Source organism: Oenanthe melanoleuca, chromosome 28 (assembly GCF_029582105.1).
Source record: "Oenanthe melanoleuca isolate GR-GAL-2019-014 chromosome 28, OMel1.0, whole genome shotgun sequence".
Taxonomy (NCBI): Eukaryota; Metazoa; Chordata; class Aves; order Passeriformes; family Muscicapidae; genus Oenanthe; species Oenanthe melanoleuca.
This window is the reverse complement of record NC_079361.1, coordinates 321,319-332,254: the sequence shown is the minus strand read 5'-3', so window position 1 is coordinate 332,254 and position 10,936 is coordinate 321,319. Positions and strand designations below refer to the sequence as shown.

At 48.1% G+C, this 10,936-nt stretch overlaps 2 protein-coding genes across 2 annotated transcripts in view; both read right to left on the bottom strand.

The window, feature by feature from the left end:
• Positions 1-247: 247 nt before the first annotated feature.
• TIMM13 (translocase of inner mitochondrial membrane 13) lies at positions 248-1,014 on the bottom strand. Its single transcript, XM_056512441.1, has 3 exons — positions 779-1,014; positions 559-627; positions 248-483 (listed from the first exon to the last, which is right to left on the bottom strand). The coding sequence occupies exons 1-3, from the start codon at positions 902-904 to the stop codon at positions 385-387; spliced, it is 294 nt and encodes a 97-aa protein (XP_056368416.1). The 5' UTR covers positions 905-1,014; the 3' UTR covers positions 248-384.
• Positions 1,015-4,929: 3,915 nt separating this feature from the next.
• The window catches only part of LMNB2 (lamin B2), a 38,876-nt gene continuing 32,869 nt past the window's right edge, over positions 4,930-10,936 (bottom strand). The window contains exon 12 of the mRNA XM_056512440.1: positions 4,930-10,130. Coding sequence (XP_056368415.1) covers positions 10,089-10,130 — 42 coding nt within the window. The 3' untranslated portion in view covers positions 4,930-10,088. The remainder of the gene's footprint in view (positions 10,131-10,936) is intronic.

The following is a 10,936-nucleotide window of genomic DNA, read 5'->3' as shown; positions in this document are numbered from 1 at the left end:
CTACCTTACGGATGGGTCCATGGTGGAATCCTGAGCAAGGTTACTGTGTTGCTGGCTTGGCTTGGCCTCTATTTTCCACAGAAGGCTCCTTGCCTGTTGCAGCCCTTTCAGCAGGGATTTATCAACTGATATAATGTCCTGGGCCAGTCTGGACCCTCGGGAAGGGCAAGAAGTAAACCAAGCAGCTCATGGAAAAAAACCCAAAAAACCCACTCTCCTGGAGCTGGTGCTAATAAAAGCCAATGGATGCAAAAGGTTCAGCGAGGTTTTATTGCTCTGCCATGGCAAGGGCTGGGAAGGGGCAGCAGGATTCACCCCTAACCACCTGGACTGGCCGCTGTCCCTTCCCCATATGGTCCCTCTCGGCCCGGAGGCCGGTAGACGTCACATGTTGGCTCTCTCCCGCTGCAGCCGAGAATTGTAGGCTCGCGAAACTGTGTTCCAGGAGTCCATGTACCGGTCCATGCACATGGCGATGCACTTCTGCGGGACACAGAGCCTCAGCGGCAGCCCCGAGCTACAGGCCCGCGGGTCTCCACTTCTCCCGCCCGTCCTCACCTGCTCGGAGTTGTCCAGGGCGCCGCCGGGCTTCCCGATGCACTTCCGAAAGCACTTGTCCGTCATCCGCTGCGGAGAGAGCCTGTGAGAGGCACCGCGGCCCGGGGGCTCCGGCCGCAGCCGCCGGCCCTGCTGTGAGGGGAGCGGGGCGGCCTGGCCGTCCCCAGCGACCCGCACCGGGACCCAGCCACCCCCTCCCGGCCCCGCCGCCGCTTCTGACCTGCAAGAGCTCCTGTGCGTTGGCCACGGCGATCTGCACCTTCACTTGCTCCATGATAAGCCCCGGGTCCAGCTTCCCCCCGCCGCCTCCTCCGGAGCCGAAGTCGGAACCGAAGCCGCTCTCCATGGCCAGAGTCACCGCGGCCGGGCGCCCTGCGCTGCCGGAGGGAGAAATGGCGGCGCCCGGGACTGCGGTTCCCGGCGGGCCCCGCGCCGGCGCCTCCGCCTCCGCGCCGGGCGGGACTGAGCGCTCCGCGGGGCCGGGCCGCGCTGTCCCCAGCCCGGGGACGCCCGTCCCGCTGCCGCTTGTGGCCGGTGTCCCGAGCGTGGTGTCACCGTCGGCCGCAGAGGAGGCGGCCCCGAGAGAGCTCCCAAGGGACTCCCCGGGGCCGAGCCGGGCCCGCATCGGACAACAGCGTTCGAGTACCAGGGTTCAGCGAAGCACCACGGACTGAGGCGACGGGAAGGGGCTTTACACCGGCATCACCAGAGACACAAACGCTGCCCAGCTGCACCCCGTGGTGAAACACCAGCTCTGCTGGGATCCCCGCAGAGAGAAACTCCCCTTTGGGTTCTCTCTGGAATTCATCCTTCTGTTCTTCCAGGCTTCCTTCTGCCTTACGTGACTCGGGTGAGAGGCCCACACCCTTAAAGTCTGCCTCAACTCCCTCCATTAAGTAAGAATGCTGTGCGACGGGGTGGAAGCAAATGGGAGAGGACAACGCTTCGGAGCTCCTGTACATGGGTGAGGTGTGATGTGCAGGTAGGAGATGACATGAGAGGAGGGGACTGAGCACGACAGCAGAGCTAAAGCCAAAACTCTGCTCATCTTCACTAGCCCGAGTCCCCACTCAGAGTATTGCAAACCATATCATCCTGTCTTTGGATCTGCCCAGTTCAAACAGAAGCCATTCCTACCACCCCGCAGAAGCATCATCAGCTAGAGCTAATGGTGGGGCAGCCGCCTACAATTTCAAAATGAGTACGGACTTGAAAGTGAGCTGGGAGCTGAGCCAGGCTGACAGATGCGTCAGCTCGTGGCAGGGCTTTTGGTTCATTCCTAAGAACCCGTCCATGCCAGGGATTGGTATCTGCTCTCATTCTTATTTAGCGTCAAGTAGGTTAAATGGAAAAGCCCCTTCAGTACGGCAGTGATGAGGAAGCAAGGCAGTGTTTATCTGCTCCAGCTCCTGATATTCTTCCCTCTGCTTTTGTTAGTACAGATCAGAGATGACAGCCAGTTCTACCAGAACTCCGTCATGTTTAAGAAAAGCGTTCATTTGCTTCAGGAGCGCTTCCCGCCATCCCTGCTGTGACATGCCCTTCGATCCGTTTTGGAACACACCCCGCTATCCCTGCTGGGACACACCTCGGGATCCCTGTTAGAACACACACACCCCACAATCCCTGCCGGGACACACCCCACAGTCCCTGCCGGGACACATCCCACTATCCCTGACGGGACACACCCCACTGTCCCTGCCGGGACACATCCCACTGTCCCTGCCGGGACACACCCCACAGTCCCTGCCGGGACACATCCCACTATCCTTGCTGGGACACACCCCACTGTCCCTGCCGGGACACACCCCACTATCCCTCACGGGACATATCCCACTGTCCCTGCCGGGACACACCCCACTGTCCCTGACGGGACACAACCCACAGTCCCTGCCGGGACACATCCCACAATCCCTGCCGGGAGACATCCCACTATCCCTGCCGGGACACATCCCACTGTCCCTGCCGGGACACATCCCCACAATCCCTGCCGGGACACACCCCACTGTCCCTGCCGGGACACATCCCACTGTCCCTGCCGGGACACACCCCACTGTCCCTGCCGGGACACAACCCACAATCCCTGCCGGGACACATCCCACTGTCCCTGCCGGGACACACCCCACTGTCCCTCACGGGACACACCCCACTATCCCTCACGGGACACATCCCACTGTCCCTGCCGGGACACATCCCACAATCCCTGCATGGACACATCCCACTGTCCCTGCCGGGACACATCCCACAATCCCTGCCGGGACACAACCCCACAATCCCTGCCGGGACACATCCCACTGTCCCTGACGGGACACATCCCACAATCCCTGCCGGGACACAACCCACTGTCCCTGACGGGACACATGCCACTGTCCCTGACGGGACACATCCCACTGTCCCTGCCGGGACACACCCCACTATCCCTCACGGGACACATCCCACTGTCCCTGCCGGGACACATCCCAGAATCCCTGCCGGGACACATCCCACTATCCCTGCCGGGACACACCCCACTGTCCCTGACGGGACACACCCCAGAATCCCTGCCGGGACACACCCCACAATCCCTGCCGGGACACATCCCACTGTCCCTGACGGGACACATCCCACAATCCCTGCCGGGACACATCCCACTATCCTTGCTGGGACACACCCCACTGTCCCTGCCGGGACACATGCCACTGTCCCTGACGGGACACACCCCACTGTCCCTGACGGGACACATGCCACTGTCCCTGACGGGACACACCCCACTGTCCCTGCCGGGACACATCCCACTATCCCTGCCGGGACACACCCCACTGTCCCTGCCGGGACACAACCCACAATCCCTGCCGGGACACATCCCACTATCCTTGCTGGGACACACCCCACTGTCCCTGAAGGGACACATGCCACTGTCCCTGACGGGACACATCCCACAATCCCTGCCGGGACACATCCCACTGTCCCTGCCGGGACACACCCCACTGTCCCTCACGGGACACATCCCACAATCCCTGCCGGGACACATCCCACAATCCCTGCCGGGACACATCCCACAATCCCTGCCGGGACACACCCACAATCCCTGCCGGGACACATCCCACAGTCCCTGCCGGGACACAACCCACAATCCCTGACGGGACACACCCCACTGTCCCTCACGGGACACACCCCACAGTCCCTGCCGGGACACATCCCACTATCCTTGCTGGGACACATCCCACTGTCCCTGCCGGGACACACCCCACAGTCCCTCACGGGACACACCCCACTGTCCCTGCCGGGACACATCCCACAATCCCTGCCGGGACACATCCCACAATCCCTGCCGGGACACATCCCACTATCCCTGCCGGGACACACCCCACTGTCCCTGACGGGACACACCCCAGAATCCCTGCCGGGACACACCCCACAATCCCTGCCGGGACACATCCCACAATCCCTGCCGGGACACATCCCACTGTCCCTGCCGGGACACATCCCACTGTCCCTGCCGGGACACACCCCACTATCCCTGCCGGGACACACCCCACTGTCTCTGCCGGGACACATCCCACTGTCCCTGCCGGGACACATCCCACTGTCCCTGACGGGACACATCCCACTATCCCTGCCGGGACACACCCCACTGTCCCTGCCGGGACACAACCCACAATCCCTGCCGGGACACATCCCACTGTCCCTGCCGGGACACACCCCACTGTCCCTGACGGGACACACCCCACTGTCCCTGCCGGGACACACCCCACTATCCCTCACGGGACACATCCCACTGTCCCTGCCGGGACACATCCCACAATCCCTGCCGGGACACAACCCCACAATCCCTGCCGGGACACACCCCACAATCCCTGACGGGACACACCCCACAATCCCTGCCGGCATCCCACTATCCCTGCCGGGACACACCCCACTGTCCCTGCCGGGACACATCCCACTATCCCTGCCGGGACACACCCCACTGTCCCTGCCGGGACACAACCCACAGTCCCTGCCGGGACACATCCCACAATCCCTGCCGGGACACATCCCACAATCCCTGCCGGGACACACCCCACTGTCTCTGACGGGACACAACCCACAATCCCTGCCGGGACACATCCCACTGTCCCTGCCGGGACACATCCCACAATCCCTGCCGGGACACATCCCACTGTCCCTGCCGGGACACACCCCACAATCCCTGCCGGGACACATCCCACTGTCTGTGCTGGGACACGCCCTGCAGTCTCCCCTGAGGGACACACTGTGATTCATCTGATCACTCTTAGGAGCACAGACAGCAGGTTTTTGTGTCCTCTCTCCACATTTAAAGGCCTCCTCGGATGAAACATCTCAAACAGCCCACATAACCTGTGTGTTGGGAAATAGACAGAAGGAAACCAATAAAATGCAAAACATTTATTCGAGTGTGTTGTACAAAAAGTTTCCAGTCATAAAATGTATATTACAAATCATTGAAAAAGACAAGACATTTGGCATGCATATTCTAAGAAGAAAAAAACCAACCACTTTGAAATGATAAAGTCTAGGTCATAATGTAGTTTTTCTAAGTTTCAAGTAAACACTTTCATTGTTTCATTGCCTTTGTGTTTCTGTTAACTTTTTTCATAATTCCCTATTTAAAACACCTGAACCTTCCAAAAAGTCATCGGCAGCAGCTGACGGGATGTGGTTACTGCAGTGCCCTCAAGCCAGAGCTATCTTAAGTCAAAATTTTGTTTAAAAATTTTTAAAAATAAAAATCGCAATTCAAGTCACAAGGCATCTCTGCTATGAAAATAATAGATGAACTGTATTTTCTGCCTAAATGGAAAGCATTTTGGCTTAAACTTGCTCAAAATAGATTATTGCTTCTAATTTTAGTGTAATGATCTGGGTAGCTGAATATACAATAACATCTGCATTACCAAGATGGACTTGTCACTTCAGTAATAGCTAACTAGAAAATCTGGAAGTTCACTAAACAACATCTTATTTTCTGGAACTCCACGCCAATTCACTGCTATTCTGAATGGAGGCTTTCACATTTTTTTTCATTCTAGACCTTAGCATTTCAAGAAAGGCATGTTTACAAATAATAATTGCATGTAAATATGGTCTTGTATTAAAAAAAAAAACAAGAAACACCTTTAAATAATTTTAAACTGGTTTAAAGCTAAGCATATTGAAGGGCAAATAAAAATTCTGTTTCCCAGGCCATTTAAAATGCGAAAACAATCTCTCCAATATAATTTGTCCTGACATTCAGCTAAAACAGTGCTTTGAAAAATGCAATCACTATCTCACCTTCCGCTCACTGGTTCACAAGGCTTTGCTCACACAGTTTGGACCCAAAAGTGTCAATAAAATGCAGGATCAAATATGAATATGCCTTTGTTTAGAGATAAGACTTTCAAAAGAAGATACAGAAAGAAGAGATAGTACGGTTTAAGAGTGAAGACATGAAAAGTGGCTACAAGAGATCTAGAACATACAGTATGCATGTTTTCCTGTAGCATCAAAACCTTTCTGATGAATATAGAAGTAACAGATTCTCCAAGGTCCTGGGGTGTAGAGAGGATTTTTACAGGTCTCTTCTAACCTGCAACCTCTGTTCAGGCTGCAATGAAAGGGCTTTTATACACAACGAGCATAAAAAAGAAAAAAAAAAAAGGTGTACAAAACCCAGAAAGATCCCTGAACTGAACACGAGGTGTCCCATTGCTCGAGGGCAAAAATCACACATAGTAATCTTTCACACTGCAGCCTGCTTCACACTGCAGTACAATTCCCACACAACTGCCAGCTTGCACACATGCTCAGCTGGCTTTTACATCACAGGAAGCAGATATTTATATTCTTCCTGAGACTTTAGGTTCCTGCTACAAGCATAGACTATGCAGCCAACTGTCCATCTAATGGCAGCACAGAGCTAAAGACAAGTGAGCAACATGCCAGTGCAAATGATGGGCTCTGTCAGAGCCACACTGGAGACCCATGTAGGCACAGAGACCTGCTGGGTAATAGAGCTGTGAAACAACAAGGGGGAACAGGAAATACAGCTGTGCAGCACCGAAGGAATCACAGGAAATACAGATGTGCAGGAACAAGGGAATCCCAGCCACTCTACTCCTTGGAGTATGTCACTGCAATGCAACAGTTAAAGAAACAAATGCAGAAGCAAGGGAGAAAAAAGTGGCATGAAACGCCAGGGACTCTGAGGCCACACCTAACTCCAGAAGGCACCACATTCCTGACAGGTTTGCAGATGGATGGACTTGTTCTGAGACAAGCATTTTCATGTGGCATGAGCTTAGAAGTAGGCAGGATGTACCTACTGTATTTTATATTATATTCTGCTATGAGCTACACATAGGAAAAACTATTTACTATTTCATCCAGAATAAGTTTATATCTCTGGAATAAGAACATCCATATAGATAGTTATGCTCAAGTAACTACTCTGATAAAAGCTTCATTTCCATCATCAGAGACACCTTAAAATCATTTTTTCTCCAGACAAGTCAAATCTATTTCTCCATCAAGCTTTATGCCAGGTATCAGCACTGGAGTAGAACTGCTGTCCATACTATAATTTCATCAAGACTGGTTCATATACAGGATCAAAGAGAAAAAAGGGGCGAGGAGACACTAAATTTTATTTGAACAAAAAGCTTTAAATATCCTGAAAATGGAAAGAAATCTTGGAAAGACAGAAAAAAAAACCAAAAAAACCAATGCTTTTTGGGCTGGTAAAGCCACAAAACTGCCTCCCAGTCTGGCTGGAACAGTGCCGTGAGACTGAAGCTCAGCATCAAAAGCAAGAGGCCAGGATGGTGGTTGCAGAAGGTGACACAAAAAAAAAGTACATGGAATACAGTAGTTCTTCTGTGTCTTGTATTTCACAGCCAGGAGTTATTTGTAGTAGCCTATTAAAAAGCACTGTGGTAACAGGATCATCCACATTCTGACTTGGCTTTTCCTACAGTGTCAATCACAGGTTTATCTGACCTGTATATATCTAAACATGATCCTGAAGAATCAAACTGTTTACAAAGTTAAAGGACACAATTCCAATTCTAAGGACAAATCCTGCAGACTGTTACTCAAAGGCACAGTGCTCATCATCACAAGAGATCTGCAAGCACCAGTTCTTAAGGCTGCAAGAAGACATATTCCCCATACAGTAGCTGTTCAGAAAACTATGGCTCAGGTAGCAAGAGGTTTTTCTTCATTTGAGCTGCCTTTCTGAGGCCATTCTTTACAGGATACAAAAAAACCAAAAACCACAGAAAAAATGTAAATTAATTACACATTCACTGCTTTAGTATTTAAGATTAAAATAATCTTAAATTTACAGGAAAATCTTAAAGGAATAAGCAGTCTGAAAACTGGCCCATGTAAAAAAAGACAAATACAGATCTTTAGGGAAAAATTAAAAAGCCCTCAAATACTATGTGAGTATATTATAGAAGCTGTGGGTCAGAAAGGAAAGTGGTGTCCAGTGGTTGGAAGGTGTGTTGCAAAAATAACTTTATGTTGATTGCATTTATTTGCATAACAACAAATTTAGAAAAGGTAATTGTAGCAGTATGTCTGAGAAACATAATTTCACTAGATACATCTTACAGAGAGACATGATTGACTATATATATAACCTTCTACTCAAGCAGAGTGGGAAAATTACATCAGAAAGATGGCCAAGTACATCAATGCAGTTATCCCATCAGCCCAAACAAATCTTCATCCTGTTTTTTGTAATGGGTCTTCTGATATTAGATTAAAACATAATTGTAAATGTCTATTAGCTTAACTTCAGCAATTCAGTCATCCCACTCAAATAGAGAAAAGTAGCATCTTTGATTTATTTTTAAATGGGAAAATAAATCCTGAAGCTTAAAGCCCCTTTTGTTCCCACCCTGCTTGCATAACAAAGCCATCAGTCAGAGCCACTAAACTGACTTTCTAGGTTATATCTGTCAGTTACGATACTGTTCAGAGAACGTAATGTCCAAAAGCCACCGAAAACATCCAAGCGTTGTCACTTGTCTGATGGTCTCAACTATTTGAACGACAAGATCAGAGTTCAAGAGTGCAGGTATAAAAAGGATTCTATGTTGGAATCAAATGGTATCCAAATTATGTATCCAAACTACTAAGTTTGTTTTTCAACTAGTAGTTGAAAAAACATTTGCATTCTTTGGAGCAGTCAAGTATTTTCACTCATGCTTAAAGATGAACACTCACCCTAAAATGACTCAGTGTTATCTCCAGAGAAATGCAGTGGCAGAAACCTTAAGCTAAATGGACACTGTCAGATAAAAAACACATCCTATTAATATAAAAATCACCTGCTACCCATGCAATGCATTTTTTATAAAAAACATTATTCTCCCTTCACTCCTTGTAAGACTTTGCCTTGAGGACTTGAACATTGTCACTTATGTCCTTAACAGAGGCAGTTCCTTTGAACTGTTTAAAAGTCATTAAACTATTTCTTCTCTATTTTGCAAATATTGCTCCTTCAGATACCTGACAATGCCCCTTTGAACCTAAGAGAAGTATGAACAAGCTATATCTAGTTCTGATTAAAAAGGTCAACGTTTACATGGGATAACCTTGGAAATCCCCAATATTTATCATTCTCAAAAGTATAAATATGTTTTACTTCTAAAATCTTAATCAAATATTTTTAAAGCTGAATATGTCAAAATAATTAAATCATATATACTGAATATCACAATTGGTGTCCATGACTTAACTTATGACCATGGCAAAATCCCCTAAAAATCAAACAGTTTCAACTCTGAGTTTGACATTTCCAACTTAGGATGGTGTGTATATTCAGGAACAAGAACCCAGCACTCTCCATAATTTGAAATGATGACACAGAGCTCAGGTGTGACAGACCCAGGTGTTTTACCATTAGGCTGTCAAACCTTGGAGAAAGACACAATGGCAAGGTCCTGAGTCAAAAATGCCTAAAATAAAGCTTTTCTGTGTCACTGCAATTGTGGAGCAGCACTTTGAATGAAGCTGTGGTCTAATTTTCCTAAGCTGGAAATTGCTGAGGATACCAGGCAAAAATTCTATAGCTGTGGAGGAAACACTCTGTGAATCTCTCCCAGGGCCCTCTAGACGAACACATTTCATTAAACCTTTCTTTTCTTGGGGTGCTACACTGGTTATATATGTAATAATAGATTTACCGTACACTCAAGGAGTCTCATCTCATTTTAGCTAAAAATCTCTTTTCTGCTTTAGGTTTCTATGTAAGACTTTATATTCTATATGGGGAAAAATATTGTATTCCAATATAGTGTTTCAACAAAGAGGGAAAAATAAAGAAATCTATTAAAAATCCCGGCAGTTTTTGTTCAGTAAAGTTGGTTTTTTTTTTTGGTTTTTTTTTTTTATAAAAATGTACCAAGGAGTAAACTTCAAAGAAATCAGGTGATGTATATAAAAATAGTTTTCAGTGGCTCTGGAAGGAAAAAAATAGCAAAAATAAAAGGAAATAAATGAAGGGGAAAAGCGCAAATCATAGTTTCTCTCTTCTTTTTTCACATCACTGCGCATCCTCTAGAGGTTGTTCTGGGATCGCCCTAAAATAAGATAGACAGAGCTGAATTCAGTTCTTACCAGTTATTCAGATTGAAAGCCTAGAATCTGGTTATATTATCAATTGCCAAAAGCACTTTTTTAGTAGTTTAGTTACATTAAGGGAACATCAATACATAAAAGGAAGTAGAGGACCTGCCCCGTCTGCTGCCAGGAATGACACTGCTCCTCTGGGTGTGGTTTCCTGTGATGGGCTGACTGGTTAGTGTCCGTATTTCCAAAAGCAATACAGATGACAAATGAAAATTGTGATGTCACTAGCTCGAGACAAGCAAGTTCCTTTATTTCAAATGCTGATTCAATCTGAGAGAGATCTCTGCTGTACAGCTGCTGTTCTGGGTAACAAAAATCAGTTGTTTTATACTACAAATGCACTGCTCAATCTTTGGGACCAAAAAAGCTTTGAGAACTCACCTGCAAACCTGCACAGAATGGGTTATTTGTGAAAAGAGTTAATGGCCATTGATCAGAAGAACAAATTGAGTTTAAAATTTAAAATATTTTCGGGTATCACCTATATATCTTTCTGGGTTTTTTTGCTCTATCAACTGCTGGTCACTTATTTCAATTTCACATTATTAAACTAAAGGTTATCAAAACATACAGGTCGTATTATGAAGGAAAAACAAGTTTGTTTCAGGTGTAGAAGTTATATTGTATCAAATAATAAACCAATAAACTGAAGCTTGCAGCAAGAGAAGCACCTCCATTCCTGATTTTCAGTGGTTATCTGGTAATATTCTGCTTCCAGCAAGAATGCCCCAGCTCTGTTGCACAGAGCAGCAGATAC